The 19,145-nt window shown below is 43.2% G+C and overlaps 1 protein-coding gene across 1 annotated transcript; it reads left to right on the top strand.

Moving 5' to 3' along the window:
• Nucleotides 1-5,090: 5,090 nt before the first annotated feature.
• Nucleotides 5,091-16,866, top strand: SLFN14 (schlafen family member 14). Its single transcript, XM_044939552.2, has 4 exons — nt 5,091-8,899; nt 10,579-10,707; nt 12,435-13,149; nt 15,645-16,866. The coding sequence occupies exons 1-4, from the start codon at nt 7,846-7,848 to the stop codon at nt 16,477-16,479; spliced, it is 2,733 nt and encodes a 910-aa protein (XP_044795487.2). The 5' UTR covers nt 5,091-7,845; the 3' UTR covers nt 16,480-16,866.
• The last annotated feature ends 2,279 nt before the right edge of the window (nt 16,867-19,145 follow it).

Here is a 19,145-nt window from a genome sequence, read left to right as displayed (position 1 = left end):
CCTTTGATCTGGGTCTTGAAAGATGCGTGGGATTTGAGAATTAGGAGATTCTGGGAGCAGATAATTTAACTCTCGAATTAAATAAGAAAGCGTAGGTGAGTGAGTGAGAGTCACTCAGTCGTGTCCGACTCTTTGGGACCCCATGGACTGGAGCCCACCAGGCTCCTCTGTCCATGAAATTCTCCAGGCATGAATATTGGAGTGGGTTGCCATTTCCTTCCAAATTTAGGTAAGGTTGAAAAGATGTAGTGTTTCTCAAAAGTCAGTGAGTTAGAAACACCAGAAGGAAAGTTAACATAGACGCCCTAAAACATCAAAAAAAAGGGACAAAACTGCACAACTCAGTTTTCCGGAATCAGTAAAGTTGAATCTGGAGGTGGAGCCCCCAGCCATGTATATTTTTAAGAAGTATGTTAAGGGGGCGGGCTCCCCAGGTGGCTCAGTGGGTAAAGAATCTGCCTGCAACACAGGAGACGAAGACAGATTCGAGTTCGATCCCCAGGATCCCCGGGTCAGGGAAGATGCTCTGGAGGAGGGCATGGCAACCCACTCCAGTATTCTTGCCTGGGGAATCCCATGGACAGAGGAGCCTGGTGGGCTACAGTCCATAGGGTCACAAAGAGTTGGACACGACTGAAGCGACTGAGCACACACACACACGCATGCCAGGGGAGATTCTGATTCACACCAAAGTTGAGGACCAGTGTTAGCCGTGATGAAAGGGGGTGGCACGAATTGAAAGACAGGCCAAGATGGCGGCTTACTGCCTGTGTAGTTGAGACTATTCTGGACAAAGTGGGCAGTGTGAAGATTTCAGAGTCTGAGGAGATAGGTGATTAGATATGAAAACCCATTAGGCAACTATGTTTTTAAATAGATGGAAGGAAGGCAGAGTGAAAGAACGGGAAGCTATTTCAACTGATGGCAAGTGTCCAGGTGACAGCTAGCAAGAAATGGACAGGTGGCATGTGAAGGGTGGCAGGAGGATAGGGATGGGGAGAAATACATGAAGAAATAGAAGGAAAGTGTGGAGAAAAAATGGAATGCCTTCTTTAGAGACCTATTAAGGATCCTCATTGTACTTTAGGGGCTTCCCTGATACCTCAGTTGGTAAAGAATCCACCTGCAATGCAGGAGACCCCAGTTAGATTCCTGACTCAGGAAGATCCACTGGAGAAGGGACAGACTTCCCAATCCAGTATTCTTGGGCTTCCCTTGTGGCTCAGCTGATAAAGAATCCTCCTGCAATGCGGGAGACCTGGGCTCAATCCCTGAGTTGGGAAGATCCCCCGGAGAAGGGAAAGGCTACCCACTCCAGTATTCTGGCCTAGAGAATTCCATGGACTGCATAGTCCACGGGGTCACAAGAAGTTGGACATGACTGAACGACTTTCACTTTCATCGCTTTCATTGTACTTTAAAAATAAGGGAGTTTAGACAGTGAAGAGAGTGGGCCTTTGCAAGTGCTGTTTCCTTTTCCTGGTTTTCCCCTTCCTTCCCCATCACCCTTCCTCAACCTGGTGCATTCTTACTTGCAGGATTAAGCTTATATACCATCTCATTTAGGAAATCTTCTCTTGTTCTCACAAGCTTAGTCATTTTCACTTGTTAGAACACCCCGAGCACACTGTTCATATGAGTCTAGCTTGCCAGAATGGCACTAGAGTGTTATGGTCATTCATATGGGTTATAGGATTTGCAAGCATCATAAACTCTCTGTTCCTCAGTTTCTCTATCTGTAAAAGTGGGAATAATGACAGAACCTACCTCATGGAGCTGTTATGAGAATTGAGAACAATGCATAGTACATAAAGTTCTCACCTGGTGTTACCACATATGTTGTATTGCCATGAGTTCTTTAATACATGTTTTCTCCCCTCTAGATTGTGAATAGGACATGTGTCTTATTCTTGCTAACAGTAAAGGCTGCAGGGCAAAATGACAGTGAGTTTTGAAATCAGCTGGACTCCAAGTGTTCAGATCTCAGCTCTGCTACCTACTATGTGTGTAGCCTTGAGCTTTACTTTTCTTAACTCAGTTTCTTCATTTATAAGAGGGTGAAAATAATGCATGTCTTACAAGTTACTATGAGGACAATTTGAGATCATCAAAGTTGCAGATCTGGCCCAAAGAAGGCAGCCACTAAATGGTGCAAATGACCAGTAGCCCCAGAGCACAGTACTATGTTTGGAACACAGTAAGTGCTTGATAATTGATTATTAAATGAAAAGCTGACATTCTATGCCAGGCACCATGCTAAACTCTTTATATACATCATCTCACTTCATTCTCACAAGAACTATATGAAGAAGGCACTATTATTACCTCCAATTTATACAGAAGGAACCTGAGGCTTGGATTATCTTAACCATAGCTTCAGAGCTAAAAACTGCTAGAATTGCAATGCCCTTGGGGCTCACACACACACACAAAAAGTGGTTGATTGAATGAGAGAATGAATGAAACTTACTCAGAGTCAGATGGTGGTGTGGTAAAAACAGCACGGTTGCTGTCGGACACTATGTTATCAAGTCTGCTATGCTAGTCAAGTCATACTGACAAATGAATTTAGTGTGAGACGAAGGCTGATATTCAGCTGTTTGTGCTTTTGGGCTTGAAGGCTGTGCTGTAATTATCTCTGGATAAACTGAAATGCATAGTGAATAAACACATCTTAAATAAATTGGGGGCTCTAGTTCTTAGCTAACTGTCAACAGCATGGCCAGATTACTATCCCAAGACCTAGAGAAAATCACTGTCCAAGCTACTGATTTCAAGTTGCTTCATATCACGGACATTTGCTTCTAGGTATCAGAGCCAAAATGAGAACTCCTCCCTGTTCTGATAACCTACTATTAATAGCCAGGGGACTTGACTAAGGAACTTTGAAGAAGAAAAACTCTCTTTTCTCATCTTGCACATTATCCTTTCTTCTCCTGATTTGGTTCCCAATAGTTCATTAAAGAATAAGAAGGAGAACTTCCCTGGTGGTCCAGTGGTTAAGAATCTGCCTTCCAAAGCATGGGACATGAGTTTGATCTCTGGTCCAGGAAGATTCCACATGCCATGGGGCAACGAAGCCACTGCACCACAAATAATGAGCCTGAATTCTAGAGCCTGTGCTTCGCAAGGCGAGAAGCCCTCACACCACAGCTAGAGAAAGCCTGCGTGCAGCAATGAAGACCCAGCACAGCAAAAAAAAAAAAAAAAAAAAAAAAAAAAAAAAAAAAAAAAAAGAATAAGAAGGAGAAAACAATCCAATTCCTAGTTCTCCTGCCCCATAAAATGTCTTTCCTGTTGACTGGGAAGAAAAAAGGAAGTACTTAGGTAAATTTCTGATTCTGAAGACTCCAAAGCAATCCAGAATCCTAAATTTGAGAGGCAGTGGAAGGAGTAGGAGCATTTGTACTAAACAGACCTGACCACATGCCGGCTCTTCCACTTGAAAAGTGAAAGTGAAGTTGCTCAGTCGTGTCTGACTCCATGGACTATAGCCTCCCAGGCTCCTCTGGCCCTGGGCTTTTCCAGGCAAGAATACTGGAGTGGGTTGTCATTTCCTTCCTTCTCCAGGAGATCTTCCCGACCCAGGGATGGAACTCGGGTCTCCCCCATTGAAGGCAAACTTTTTACCATCTGAGCCACCAGGGAATCCTGGCCAAGTAATCTCAGTTCCCACGTGGTGTGCCACACTCCCAGCTTGGTCCCTTGTGCCCAAAGGCACATGTCCAGTAAATGACAGTCTTTTCTATCTTTCTAAAAATAAGTAATATCAGAAGGATTTCAGTGAAGCTGAGAATTAAGGTAGATGGTAGAACTAAAAGTGAGACTTTGGGGATTTTGCTGGAAGTCCAGTGATTAACATGCTGCACTTCAAATGAAGGGGGCACTGGTTTGATTCCTGGTCAGGGAACTAAGATGCGACGTGCTGCACAGTGAGGCCTAAATTAAAAAAAAAAGAGAGAGAGACTGAGGACTTCCCTGGTGATCCAGTGGTTCCTTGGTTAGGGAATTACAATCAGTACTCAGTGTGGCCAAGAAATTAAAAAAATAAAATAAGGGAGACTGGATTTGAAAATGACATGAGTGAAAAGGGTTAAAACTGAAGCTGAGAGCCGACCTTTGCACTTTATTCGTTTGTTGGTGATGGACAGGGAGGCCTGGCGTGCTGCTGTTCATGGGGTCGCAAAGAGTCGGACATGACTGAGCAACTGAACTGAACTGAACTGAGCTGATTATTCATCATAGTATCCATTCTGCCTCCTGTCCTGGAAACTCTTTTCAGTACAACAGGTACAAACGGTCTGCCAGCAAAGCAGAACTTCATAGGAACATTAACCTTAGTTAATGAAAAGAAATTTGAGGGGTATTCAGAAACCTATTTAATAATGTCATTTCATCAAAAACAAGTTGAAGTAGATGGTAGATGCTTGATGGTTTGACTTAGGGGGAAAGAACTATGTTAGTTTTCTGTGGCTGCTGTAACAAATTACCACCATTTTGGTTGTTTAAAACAACAAAAGTTTATTCTCTCACTGCCAGGAGTTTGACAAAAGTGGGCAGAAATCAGGGTATCAGCAGGGGCTGTGCTCCTCTTCCTCAGAAGCTCTAGGGGGCAGTCTATTTGGCTGTTTCCCATACTTGCTGACACCCTCTCACATGTGGCCACGTCACTCCAGTCTCTGCCTCTGCAGTCTTTTGCCTTCTCTTTTGTACATATCAAATCTCTTTCTGCTGCTGCTCTTTTTTTTTTTTTTTCTGCTGCTGCTCTTATGAGAACACTTCTGGTTTGGATTTAAGGCCCACATGGATAATCTCCTCATCTCAACATCAGTACTTAATCACATCTGTAAAGATCCTTTTTCCTTGTAAGTGAAAGTGAAAGTTGCTCAGTCCTGTCTGACTCTTTGCGATCCCATGGACTATATAGTCCATGGAATTCTCCAGGCCAGAATACTGGAATGGGTAGCCTTTCCCTTCTCCAGGGGATCTTCCCAACCCAGGATCGAACCCAGGTCTCCCACATTGTGAGCAGATTCTTTCCCAGCTGAGCCACAAGGGAAGCCCAAGAATACTGGGGTGGGTAGCCTATCCCTTCTCCAGCAGATCTTCCCGACCCAGGAATCGAACCAGGGTCTCCTGCACTGCAGGCGGATTTTTTACCCACTGAGCTGTCAGGGAAGCCCTTGTAAGTTAACATTTATAGGTCCATCCCCATCATCACCATCAATAATTGGTGGCCATCAGTCAGCCCTCTATAAGAAACTTGATTCAGTTTAACCAGCATCCCCAAATGAGATAACTGTCTCTTATCTGTTTGTTTTTTTCATTTAATTGTTTTGTAAATTATACAGATGATTGACATTTATTGTAGACCATTTAGAAAATACAGAAAAGTCAAAAAAAAAAAAAAAGGAAAAGAAATTCGATGAGAAGTCATCTGTAATCCTCTCACCCAGGATAGCCAAACCTTCATCAATGAGCATTTTCCTAGAAAGGGTCTTGTGTTTAACAAAGAAGAAGAATAGGAAAAATAGAATAAAAGTAAGAAGAACAGAATAAGCAATTTGGAAGGTGATAAAATAGGTTAATATTGTTCATAATGGATATGTACAGGGCAGCTTAATTTAAAATAAATATAGAGCTTTGAAATGAAATTAACTATGACAGAAGCTGCTTGTACAATGTATGAAAAAAGACATTCAGCCTCTCAGAGGTGGGACGTTTTAGCTTTGGCCCTGCACTTGAAAACCCCTGAATTTTCCCATTACTCCTTCATTTACTCCCAGAGGTCAGACTGTGGCCTGCCAATCTGCCCTGTCATGGACTTTTCTTGACTCCTTATCAGCCTTTCTCAGTGGGTCAATGTTGCGAAGTCTTGGGGAGTCTGGCAGAGTTCCTGCTCCTCCCAGGCTGGTATCAGAAGGCAACAGGGGCTGTGAGAGAAGGCAAACATTCAGACCAAACCCCGATGTGGAACTGAAACAGCAAGAGGAAAAGCAAGGGCATCAGGTAAAAAAACAAAAATTTTTTTAATCTCATCCATCTCATCTCAGCTTATGTCTGAGGGCATAAAGAACTTAATAAAATTATAGCTCAGGAGAATCTGGTAAAGGAAGATGAGTGAGAAATCTGGGGACATGTGGAGCAGATAGATGTTCACCTGGAGCTAGACTCTCAGACCACTTTGTATCTATCACGGTTGTTATCAGCATTCAAGTAACATCCGTGACAGTATACTTCTTCTAGTTTAAAAGCAAGTAGATTTATTTTAGTCCCAGCATGCAGAAGTTATAGGAAGACAGATTATAGCTAAAAATAAGCAAGTATATATAACAGAGCTGTCAGAAAATAGAAGGGGACTAATTTGAGAGACAATGAGTTGTGTTATTGGAGGTGTTCAAGCAGTTACTGGAAAGAAATTTTGGGGAGTTGTGTATTATAGAGAGTATTTAAGAACCAGATTGATGGTTAAAATGGTCTTTAAAGTCCCTTCCAACACTTCTGTGATTCTATGATATGAATAGAATCTTACCAGAAATTTCTCTAAGAGCCAGACATTTACATTTGTGTATAGATGGTCACCTATGAAAAAAACAATTCATCGGGTTGATTCTGGTTTGCTTGGAGGAAGTGAGAAAGCAACCAAGAGTAAACTAATGGCAGAGGAGGGGACCCAGCTTGCTGGATGCCTGCTTTCTTTCCCTCTTGGTGGATATAAACAACACCCACATGGCCTCTGCTTAGCAGAGATCACACAGGGGGAAAAAAACAAAACAAACAAACAAAAAAAACGACTGGGCTCTCTTCTTCTAGAGGAAGAATTTTGGTTTGGGTTAGTAAATATTTTATTTTGCAATTAACAAAAACAAAGGAGGGGACGTTTCTGTAGCATCTGCTTCTGGGGTGCTAACTTCAATTTAGGTGGCTGTTTTCTGATCTGGGAAGCAAGAGGAGGTTGACCACAATTTAGTAACTATGTCTCAAAGGCTCATGTCCATTCCCAGGTCTTAGAGGTTCCCACAGGCAGAACTACTAGGAAGCAAGGAAAACTGTTCCTACATCACACTGTACAAGAAATGTACTTTTAGAAAAACGTCTGAAGAGCTTGAAAGATTTCTGCATTTGGTGTCAGTTGGCATTCTTTCGGGAGTAGAATAAAGCGTTTTTAAATGTATAAAATAGCACATAGAGAATACCAAGTTTTATGTTTGTTTTTATAACTAGATCTTGTACATCACATATATTCCAAAGCTATACTCTCTTGGTTCTCTATTGTCTTCTTTCCCCTTTGAATTGTAAATAGGAGCATCTTCTGATGGCAACCACTTCTATAAAATTTGTTTGGCTCCTGTAACAATCCATGCCCTTTATATCTGGGCTCACTGTTGATGCTTCCTGATTTTAAATGAAAAAGAGCTAAAATTTTCAACAATAACAATTTTTTCCTTTATGGTTGAATATTAAGCATTTAGTTTATGCCCAGTCATGCTGGGAAGCCTAAGGTCTTGACGAAGTTGGGAGAAAACAGTGAAATCTGACCTAGAAGGGTGGGATAGGGGGATGGGAAGGAGGCTCAAGAGGGAGGGAATGTATGTAAACATGTAGCCGATTCACGTGGTTGTACAACAGAAACTAACACAACACTGTAAAGCAATTATACCCCAATTAAAAAACAGTGATATCAAAGATGATTTCCAATACTAAAATCTATGTCCAATAATTTACAGCTTTGAAGAAAAGTTTATAATCTCCAGAATTCATGTTAATATTGAAATAATATTTCTGTCTGAATTATTTATTGGAACCTGTTTCTGTTATTGTTTGTGGTGCAGAAGGGCTGCTGAGATGGACAGCCTCAGGATGGAGACGGAAATGCCTTATCCCGAGATAACCGTAGACGTGGGCAGAGTCACTTTTGGAGAGGAAAACAGGAAGAGGATGACCAATAACTATTTGAAAAGAACTGAGAATTCTAGAATCATCCAAGCGACGTGTGCACTGTTAAATTCTGGAGGGGGTGTGATCAAAGCAGAGACTGAGGATAAAACTTACAGTTACCGATGCCACGGACTGGGACATGATCTGGAAACTTCTTTTCAGAAGCTCTTCCCTTCAGGTTCACAGAAATACCTTGACTACATGCAGCAGGGACACAATCTTATGATTTTTGTGAAGTCATGGTGCCCAGATGTTTTCAGCCTAAGGATCTGCAGCTTGCGCTCCAATTTATATCAGAGAGCTGTGACTTCCACCATCAACTTGAGTGCCCACAGCGCCCTGGAGCTCCTCCGAGAGAAACAGTCTAGAACCCAGAGAGGAAGATCAACGATGCAGGAGCTACATTCTCAGAAAGCTCTGGATAGATACATACAGGAAGAAGAAGACATGAGGATGAGTGCCTCAGAATTTGTTAAAAAGGATAAGCTCATGTATAGGGAGAAACTCAACTTCACTGAGTCCACACACGTTGAGTTTAAAAGGTTCACCACCAAAAAGATCATTCCTCGGACTAAAGAAATGCTGCCTCATTATGTCTCTGCATTTGCCAACACCCACGGGGGATACCTAATTATCGGGGTGGATGATAAGAGCAAAGAAGTGTTTGGATGTCAGGGAGAAAAAGTGAACCCTGACTTACTAAAAAGAGAAATAGAAAACTGCATAGAAAAATTGCCTACATTCCACTTCTGCTGTGAGAAGCCGAAGGTGAACTTCACTACCAAAATCTTAAATGTATACCAAAGAGATGTCCTGTACGGTTATGTCTGTGTGGTCCACGTGGAGCCCTTCTGCTGTGTAGTATTCACAGAAGCCCCGGATTCCTGGATCATCAGGGACAATTCTGTCACGAGGCTGTCGGCTGAGCAGTGGGTAACCATGATGCTGGATATTCAATCAGGTAAAGCAGAAGAGAAACCGTTGTTCAATCAGGAGGCAGAAACTTCTGTCTTCATTTGGTTATTTGTCCAGGTAAAGAATGAGGCTTCCCTGGTGGATTAGCCGTAAAGAATCCGCCTGCCAATGCAGGAGACGCAGGTTTGATCCCTGGGTTGGGAAGATACCCTGGAGGAGGAAATGGCAACCCACTCCAGTATTCTTGCCTGGGAATCCCATGGACAGAGGAGCCTGGCGGGCTACCATCCATGCCATGGGGTGGCAGAAGAGTTGGAAATAACTTAGTGACTAAACAACAAGAAAAAAAGAACAGAAATCTGCTTTTGCTTACAAATCTTCTCCTATTTAAGGGTGATTTTCTATATTTTTAGTTACAAAGACTCAGAATATGAACTGTGTGAAGTCAAGAAAAGCCTGTATGCCATCAGCCATGAATTTGTGAAGGTTCCTTTTTTATTTTTCCTTTAAGCTTTTTAAAATGACATTCTTTTCTTAAAAGTTAACATGTGGGTAATAGAAAACCAAAAAATACAAGAAGCAAAACCCAAAGTCGTTCATAATCACAAGCAGTTTACCATTTGATGTATCCTTTTAGGTCTCATTTTTATATGCTGTAAAGGTCTGCTGAAACAAATTTGCAGGCTGACATTCCTACTCTATAACATTCATTTATAGTCTATCTAAAGGTGATATTTTAGAGAAACACTGTTTAAGAATAGCTCTCCACTAATTCTTTCAAGGGAAACTTGTTGACAAATTTGAATTGCTTCAGTAAAATTAGGAGCCCATACCTTACACCACTCTCAGGGCTGGGGGCACCACCAAGTGGAGAAAAACTAAAAACTTATGCAAAAGGAGGTGCTGGGAAAGGAGGTGTGGGAGGAGGACTTTGTGTTTTCACTTCTTTTCAGTTTTGCTAAGCATCAGTCCTGGTGATTTCAGATCAGCCCATAAAAGACTTATAGGCTGAATGAAGTTTATCAATTTGCCTCCAGGGTCATTTAGTTTCAGATTTTGTAAAAAGAAGCTTGGATCAAGACTTGAGTGATGTTATTGGACTATGCTTTCTCTTATCTTAAATTAGAGTTTACTTCACAGACACACACACCAAACTAGAGATTCTACCACTTCTTATTCTTCTAAACTTGGCAGGGGTGGCGGGGGGGTGGGGTGGGGGGAACCTTTAACAACTATCACAATATAAAAAAAATTACCATGCTTACTTAAAAAAATTTTTTTAGGCATGCTGGACCTTAGTTCCCTGGCCAGGGATTGAACCCATATCCCCAGCATTGGAGGCAGAGTCCTAACCACTGGACTACCAAGGAAATCCTGTGGTTACTTTTTCTGCCATCCCACCACCACCACCACTAGAAACCTTTTCTCTTTAGGGGTGACCTGGAACCAGAATATTAGAATTGGAAGGAACCGCAGGGACCACCTGCTCACCCTTACAGGATAGAGAGGAGAAATGACTTGCCTGAGATGAGTCACAGGTGACTTAGAAGATGCATGGCCCTGCAGGAGTCCCAGACCGCCTTTCTAACACGCGTGAACTGTTGACAGCGTAGGAAGAGTGAGGGCAGCCCAGGCATGACACATGTCATGCGTCAACTGTAGGAAGAGCAATAGAAAAGTTCTTTATCATCTAAAATGATGCTTTGCGGGCTTTTTTCTTTTTAGTTCCTTCCAATTTGGAGGCTGACCACAGCCTTCACCTGATTTCATCAGCTTCGTCTCCCCTAAGAAGCCTGTCATATCCCATCAAAGTCCTAGAATTTAAGGAGGCTCTCCAACAGCACCTGTTTCCAGGTATTCCTTCTTGATTTCAGCTGAGGGGACAATTTATTCCCTAAAATTAAGTCGCCGGTGGGGGGTGGTTGGTAGCAATTCATCCCAGACTTCCTCCTTGGAGAAGGTCAGATGTAGGTTCAGCAGACACAATGGTCCTGAACTAATACAGAGTGAACTCTTGTTTTCAGTCATTAAATCCACCCTATACTTCTGTGTACCTTTGGGCTTCCAGTCACAGGTAGCTCTTTTTTTCCCTCCAAATATGAGAGAATAAATTTGAGAGAACTGCCCCCCTGGCTTTCCAAGGCAAAAGGAAGTGAGCCATGGGGTCACCTGGACGCTTCCAGCCGAGAGTCCAGGCAGAGTCTAAGGCAGAGTTTCTCAATCTCGACCCTTTTGACATTTGGATTAGATAATTCTTTTTTTTAATTAATATTTTATTTTTAATCGGAGGATAATTGCTTTACAATATTTTGTTAGTTTCTGCCATACATGAACATGAATCAGCCATAGGTATACATATGTCCCCTCCCTCTTGAACCTCCCTCCCACCTCCACCCCATCCCACCCCTCTAGGTTGTCACCAAAGCACTGGGTTTGAGCTCTCTGCGTCCCTCAGAAAATTCCCGCTGACTCTCTATTTTACATCTGGTTTGAGGGAGGCTGACCTGAGAATTGGGGAAGGCAATGGCAACCCACTCCAGTATTCTTGCCTGGAAAATCCCATGGACGCAGCAGCCTGGTAGGCTGCGGTCCATGGGGTCGCTGGGAGTCGGACAAGACTGAGCCACTTCACTTTCACTTTTCACTGTCATGCATTGGAGAACGAAATGGCAACCCACTCCAGTGTTCTTGCCTGGAGAATCCCAGGGACGGGGGAGCCTGGTGGGCTGCCGTCTATGGGGTCGCACAGAGTCGGACGCGACTGAAGCGACTTAGCAGCAGCAACAGCAGCAGCAGCAGCCCTGAGAAATGTAGGAAGTTTAGCAGCATTCCTGGCCTCTAGCCACTAGATGGCAGTAGCACCTCTCCAGCTACAAAAAGTCAAACCATTTCGACAGTCCCAAATACCCTGCTGCTGCTGCTGCTGCTAAGTCGCTTCAGTCGTGTCCGACTCTGTGCGACCCCATAGACGGCAGCCCACCAGGCTTCCCCGTCCCTGGGATTCTCCAGGCAAGAACACTGGAGTGGGTTGCCATTTCCTTCTCCAATGCATGAAAGTGAAAAGTGAAAGTGAAGACGCTCAGTTGTGCCCGACTCTTAGCGACCCCATGGACTGCAGCCTACCAGGCTCCTCCGTCCATGGGATTTTCCAGGTAAGAGTACTGGAGTGGGGTGCCATTGCCAAATACCATACTGGGGGCAAACTTGCCACAGGTTAAGAATCATTGTTCCAGAAGGAAAGTTCTTAGTTTCCCCAAAGCATCAGTTTTCTTTCTCCCTCTCTCTCTCACACACACCCTTAACAAGAAGTACCTTCCTAGAGTTACTAGGTCGTTTAGGGTTGAGGACAGAGTGCTAGAAGGCTGCTCTGTGAAGACCCCTTCCTGATTGCCCTTCCCTGCCTGAGAGCTGTCAGAAACAGGGACTTCACAGCCCTGGCCTGTGAAGAGGAGGTGCTTTATTTGGAGATAAGGAAACTTGTCCTAGCCACACTTCCGTGGCTAGGCTTACTTCATTATGAGGTCGCGGGAATACTTAAATGTCTTAGAAATCTTAGTAACCTCTATTCCTTGAATTTTCAGTGACACCGGAAAAGATTCAATTTAAACCAGAATCCCTCTGTAAGAAACTCTTCTCAGATCATAAAGGACTGGAGGAATTAATGAAGACACAGATATATCCTTGTTCTCAGGGGTTTGTGATAGTTTCCAGAAGCTGGGCGAGTGATGTCGGCTTAAGGAAGGAGCAGTATGTCCTGTGTGATGCTCTCCTAATAGCGGTGAATAGCCCCCCGGTACTCTATACAATCTTAACAGACTCCACGTGGACTGGGGGGCTGGTGTATGCCCAGAACACTGCTCGTCAGTTAAAGCAGAAACTGGGAACTGTTGGTGGTTACACGGGAAAAGTGTGTGTCATTCCGAGGCTGGTGCACCTACCCGGCGCACAGCGCAAACCCAGTGAAATCGCCTTGCGCTATCCCCAACCCTACAGGCTTGCTGACGAGGACGAAATGGAAAAACTGTTGCAGGCACTTATCACGGTCTCGCTGTGCTCTCGATCCCTTCTGAGCGACCAAATGGGCTGTGAATTTTCCAATTTGCTCGTAGCGGAGCAGTGTGAGTTACTTTCACAGAGCCTTCAGGAGACACGAGAACTGTTCGTCCACTGCTTTCCAGGAACCAGAAAGACAGCGCTGGCCATAAAGATCATGGAGAAAATTAAGGACTTGTTCCACTGCAAGCCCAAGGAGATCCTCTATGTTTGCGAAAGTGACGCCTTAAAGGATTTTGTGACGTAAGAACTTCACTAACTAAACACAATAAATGCAGTTAGTCAGTCTTTCAACAGCATTGCACCAGTAATGCGTCTTTAGTGTAAGATTGTGCAATGCCTTTGATGCATACAGGCAAGAGCCCAAACTATGTATACATTTGCAAGTGATCAAGCAGCTGAGCTAGAAAAGAGTGCTTTGTAGTGTTCATGCTTAAACATCTCATTATCAATTAGCCACATAGGCATAACTTTCAATTTATAGAACTAGAAACATTTTTCCCCACAGTCTATGGCCTTAAATTTAAGAAAGGTTGAAACGAATCCATCTTGCTTCACATATGCTTTCTGCTTGATATTTAATGTTTTAATAGGGTGTCTATATGCTTTCTTAGGATATTTCAGTCAATTAGACATTCTACCTAACACGAACTTGATTTTAAATACTGTTTGATTTCATTTATAAAATATTTTTATGTGTTTGACTTGTTCTGATTCAATCATTTTAGAAACCATGCACATTTGCTTCTGATTTAAATTTTTAGCTTTCAATTTAGTAAAAGAAATTGGATTTGATTCAATCCAGTGAATGAGGGCTTTTAGTTTTTGGTTTGCTTGACTTATCAAGCTAATCTTTTGTGAGCACCATTTATATGCTAGATGAAGTGTACATTTAGTGTTAGAGGAGGAAAATATGTTTAAGACCTTGCCATAAAGCCCAGTAAGAGAGACAAAGAGAAAAATAAGCAATGGTAATGTTGTATAATTAGTGTAATAGTAAAGATGTGCTTAAACTTAGCTTAGCCTGTAGTTTGGTCAGCAAATACTCTCCAGTGAAGGACATCCTGACTTCTTTTTTAAGAAGTCAGTAGGAGAAGTGCAATAATTGGGGGCTCTTTGGGCAAGGGACACAGCAAGTAGAAAGGCATGGAGATGAATCAGAATGGTAGGTCTGCCTGGAGCAGTGAGGAGCTGTGGGTGTGTGACAAATGATGAAGTTGGAAAGGAGGCAGATGGCAGATAATGAAGGATCTTGTAAACTGTGCTGAAGCTATGTTCTTTGTTATGCTTTATAGGTAAGTTTTAAGAGAACCCCAGTCAAAAGCCAAGTTAAATTCAACAAATATCGATGAGCACAATGTGAGAGGGATACAGAGATGGCTAAGACTCAGCGCTTTTCTTCAAGAAGTCTACACTGTCCAAACTGGAAGAAAAGAACTTGAATAGTTGTGACTCAGGGGTTTGTGATTCTGGACAAAGGGATTAAAGTCCCAGGGAGTGCAAGTGCAAAATCAGGAAATCTGTAGGGATGGGTGATATGACTTGAATCTAAATTAGAGGAGGCAATAAACAACTAAAAATTTTTAAGTACATATATGCATGTATATCTATTTATATGCTAAAATATACTATAAATGAAAATCGAGCTAAGTAAGTAGGATGGTAGCTCCACAGAGGCATAGCCCTGTAGACTTGGTACCCTACCTGACATCCTGACATGTCATGGAACTCAGCAGCCTCTTGATGCTTTCCTAACCAAAATCTAGAGAGGCTTCTGGCATTGTACTAAAAATAAGTGGGGAAGGAGGATTTTCTTTAGAGGAACTTATAGGAGCCCATATTTCTTTTTCATATGAACATTATGATATGCCTCTAGGTGACTGCTTACCAGCTCTAAGAAAGATAGAAAATAAAGAAATAGTAGTAACAAGTGTAAATTCATTTTGAGATTTCCCTTAGGTATAAGGAATTTGTCTTTAGGGATTGTTAAGCAGTAGAAAGGGACTGTAGTAGAAATAACAAAATCTTCTACCCGAGTTCATTTCAAAAGTCTCACATGCTGATTTAACTTGATAACTCCAAGGATTAGGGTTTGCAATTATGTGTTCTGTCAGGTGGGCTTCCTAGGTGGCTCAGTGGTAAAGAATCTGTCTGCCAAGCAGGAGACACAAGTTTGACTCCTGGGTCAGGAAGATCCCCTGAAAAAGGAAACGGCAACCCACTCCAATATTCTTGCCTGGAAATCCCATGGACAGAGGAGCCCAGCAGTCTATAGTCCGTGGGGTCGCGAAAGAGTTGGACATGACTTAGCGACTGTGTGTGCATGCTAAGTCACTTCAGTCGTGTCCAACTCCATGAGACCCTATGGACTATAGCCCACTAGGCTCCTCTGTCCAAAGGATTCTCCAGGCGAGAATACTGGAGGGGATTGCCATGCCCTCCTCCAGGGGATCTTTCCCAACCTAGGGATGGAACCCCCCATCTCTTACATCTCCTGTATTGGCAGGCAGGTTCTTTAGCACTAGCGCCACCTGGGAAGCCTGACTTAGCAACTAAACGACAACAAATGATGTCAGGAGCCTTGTAAGAAGAGCATTTTTGTAGTATTCAGGACACTGCTGAATCAGTCAATCAGCTTCCGGTGAATCAGTCTCTAATGCCAATCCAGAGAGTCATAAATGCATGGTGTTCCTTTTATTTGTATGCCTGAAGCCCTATTCTCTCCTTCATCCTTACAGCCAGCAAACGACCTGCCGAACTGTGACCCGGAAAACCTTCATGGGAGGGGAGTTCCCAAAGGTCAAGCACATAGTGATGGATGAAACTGAGCATTTCTGCAGTAAATATGGTGACTGGTACATGAAGGCCAAGAGCATCACCCACCCAAAGGTGAGGGGTGCTGGAAGTGGAAACCCACACCATGGGATTCTCTGGCTTTTTCTGGACCCTTTCCAAGTCCATCATGGAGGCGGCAACGGCCTTCCGCCTCCATCTGCTCAATTTCCTCGGAAAACAATCACCAACGGGATCCACTGTGCTCTGGAAATAGCGATGCTCATGAAAGAAGAAATGAAGAGGATCAAGGAAAATCCTCACCCCAGCGTGTCTCCAGACACACTGGCGGCATTCAGGGAAGCTTCGTATGAGGAAGCAATGCGTGCCCAGGCTTTGCCTGGGGTGTGTGAGATAGAGACCAACCTGACCACAGAAGAAATCGCGAGACACGTGGCAGAAAGATGTCACCACCTGTTCCAGTGTGGCTATCTGCCCAGAGACATAGCAATTCTGTGCAGGAGAGTGGAGGACAGAGGACGCTATGAGCTTGCACTGCTAAGAGCGATGGAATTATTCGAGACCTGCGGAGCCACAAAGGTTGTGTTCAGCCAGGCCTCTGGTGTTCTGGACGGTCACATTGTTTTAGACAGTATTCAGCAGTTTTCAGGCCTGGAGAGGAATATTGTGTTTGGGCTCAGTCCAGAGTATACCCTGTCAGAGGAAGTTCATAAGCTCTGTTTTGCCTCGAAAGCCATCAAACACCTCTACCTGCTTTATGAAAAGAAGGCAACCTTCTGAAAATTATTTCACAGTATAGGAAGGGACAGAGAGCAGAGTCTCCATGCTCCCCAGCAGGTGGCAGCTTCGCCCTTTCATGTGTCACAAGCGAGGAGGTCAAGGGCAGTCAGAATTGCACGGAGCCACAGAACTGTCTCCTGGCACTGGGCCTCCGGGTCTATTTGCGGTGTCACTGGTCTTTCCCACTCCTCTCTACCTCTTCCCTGGGACTTATGATGGGTCCCTTGCCTCTGGGTTTTCTAATCCAATCCAGCTTTCATCTTGTCCAGCCACAGAAAAGTGAAAGTGAAAGTGAAGTCGCTCAGTCGTGTGCGACTCTTTGCGACCCCATGGACTGTAGCCTACGAGACTCCTCCATCCATGGAATTTTCCAGGCAAGAGAACTGGAGTGGGTTGCCATTTCTTTCTCCAGGGGATCTTCCCGACCCAGGGATCAAATCCGTTTCTCCCGCATTGCAGGCAAACGCTTTTATCACCTGAGCTACCAGGGAAGCCACCAGTCACAGAGGTGCTCCTCAAATACAGAACTGATTTTGTGACATCCCTGCTAATGTATCTCCAGGGAGTCCCTGAAGTCTTCAAGCCAAACTAACTTTCAGGGCTTCCCAGGATAACACTCTGACTTACACTTCTAATGCATCCTTCGTTTTAAGTCCATCTCCCAGTGTTTCTAACCCACCCCCACCTCACTGGCTTATTTTGGAGGTGGAGTAGGGTGCCCTCCAAGCTTAAGTCCAGGAGAAAGTGTGGATATATGCTTTTGGCTATCATTTCAGATAAAGCCCATCAGCTTTCCAAGAGGCAGGAGAGCAGGTGGGTGGGCTTAGAAAAGTGCTCTTAGCTGCCTCTCTGAACTGCTTGGGTCACCAAGGCAGCCAGTCTGAACCTGACAGTCTTCAGCTCTCCTTTCCCGGGACTGAACGGAAGAACCTTCCTCTGCCTCCTGTTGTTCCAACTACCTACTTCTGTTTGCCTTTCCTTGGGGGCTTCAGGGTACTTTTAGGTGGGGAAAAAATTTTTCACAATTAATTAGTTTTCTGTTTTCGTTTTTTGGGTTTATTTTTGGCTGCATCGGTTCTTAGTTGCATCATGCGGAATCCTTCACTGCAGCGCAATGGACTCTCTAGTTGTGGCCCACGGGCTCAGTAGTTGCGGGGCTAGTTGCCCCAGAGAATGTGGGATCTTAGTCCCCAAACCAGGGATCAAACCCACATTTCCTGAAAGGCAGGTTCTTAACTACTGAACCACCAGGGAAGTCCCAGTTAATTCGTTTTTGATGAAGCAAGAGATACCAGTATGTTAACATTTGGAGAATTGAAGATGTGTGAATTCTCTACAAATAATATGAAGAGTCAAAAACGCAGGAAGAATTGGGGGATGGAGAGAACGGGGACTGCTAAATTTTAGTCATAAGCCTCAGGGCCATTTGACTTTTTGGACTTTAAACTATTTGCATACATTGTATAATTTTTGATAAAATAATTTATTTTTAAAAAAGAATTAATTGCTTTAAGGATTGCATTTGAGAGTCTTTGTCAGTACTATGCAGAGAGTTTGGTCAAACTTAAAGTAGAAGGCCTAATCCAGGGGTTCTCAACCTTGGCTGCTGTTTGTAACACTCTGAGGAGTTTTAAAAAATATCAGGTACTTCCTTGGTGGTCCAGTGGTTAAGACTCACACGCTCCCAACGCAGGAAGCCCAGGTTCGATCATCCCTGGTCAGGGAACTAGATCCTACTACATGCTGAAACTAAGAGTTCATATGCTGCAACTTAGGATAATGCACGCCACAAGTGAGACAAGGTGCAGCCAAATAAATAAAAACATAAAAATAAATAAATATTGAAAATAAACCAAAATAGTCATCAAGTCAGACATTAGACCAATTACATCAGCATCTCTAGGCATGGGCTTGGACACTTAATAAAAGTTGTCCAAATGACTCTATTATGCCACCAGGGCTATGGACTCATGCACTCTTCCTTCTTCTGGTCTATTCTTCCTGTCCCCAAATGTATGGGTGCACTTTTCTCTTCCCATTAGACTGTGAGCCCCCTGAGAGTAAGGACGGCACTTACACATGTTTAGTTTCCCAAAAGTAACTAGTAGAGTGCTTTGGATATGGCAGGTGCTCAGTAATTATTTATTGAATGGATTTGCTCTTTTCAGAAAATCAGAATCTAGTAGAACAATGCTCTAGTCAATAGAATGAATATCTGATTTTCGAGACTTCAAAGAGGTCAGTGTCGAGAATAATTAACACTGCCACAGTGAAGAATTTAAGAGAATAAAGGAATTTAAACTGTTTTTAGGCAAAGGTCCATGTTGATGGAAGTTTGTTCGATTTGAGTTTGAGATTAGGAATTGGTGGGGACTAAGAATAAATGGCTAACTTGAATGTACTTAGAAGTCTACATTTTTCGACAGACCCTTAATATAATAGATAAAACAGTTCATTTGGTCAAATAATATGCCTGCTGTGAGAAGCTTCTAAAACTTACTTTAATATAGAAAAGTAACTAACACACATTGTAAATCAACTATACTCCAATTAAAAAAAAAGGTAAGATAATTCTATTATGTAAGTTTGAGAACTAGAGAAATGCAAAATAAAAAGTTCTTATCAATTTGTTATCCAGGCAAAATTTTTTTTTCAATTTTGCTTAT

This window comes from Bubalus bubalis, chromosome 3, assembly GCF_019923935.1.
Source record: "Bubalus bubalis isolate 160015118507 breed Murrah chromosome 3, NDDB_SH_1, whole genome shotgun sequence".
NCBI classification, from domain to species: domain Eukaryota; kingdom Metazoa; phylum Chordata; class Mammalia; order Artiodactyla; family Bovidae; genus Bubalus; species Bubalus bubalis.
Note: the sequence above shows the minus strand (reverse complement) of the source record. Positions and strands in the feature narration are given on the sequence as shown.

Coding starts and splice junctions, on each gene's coding strand:
- SLFN14 (XM_044939552.2), top strand. CDS start 7,846: ATGGACAGCCTCAGGATGGAGACGGAAATGCCTTATCCCGAGATAACC. Junction 8,900..10,578: donor GATGCTGGATATTCAATCAG/GTAAAGCAGAAG, acceptor TTTTCTTTTTAG/TTCCTTCCAATTTGGAGGCT. Junction 13,150..15,644: donor GCCTTAAAGGATTTTGTGAC/GTAAGAACTTCA, acceptor TCATCCTTACAG/CCAGCAAACGACCTGCCGAA.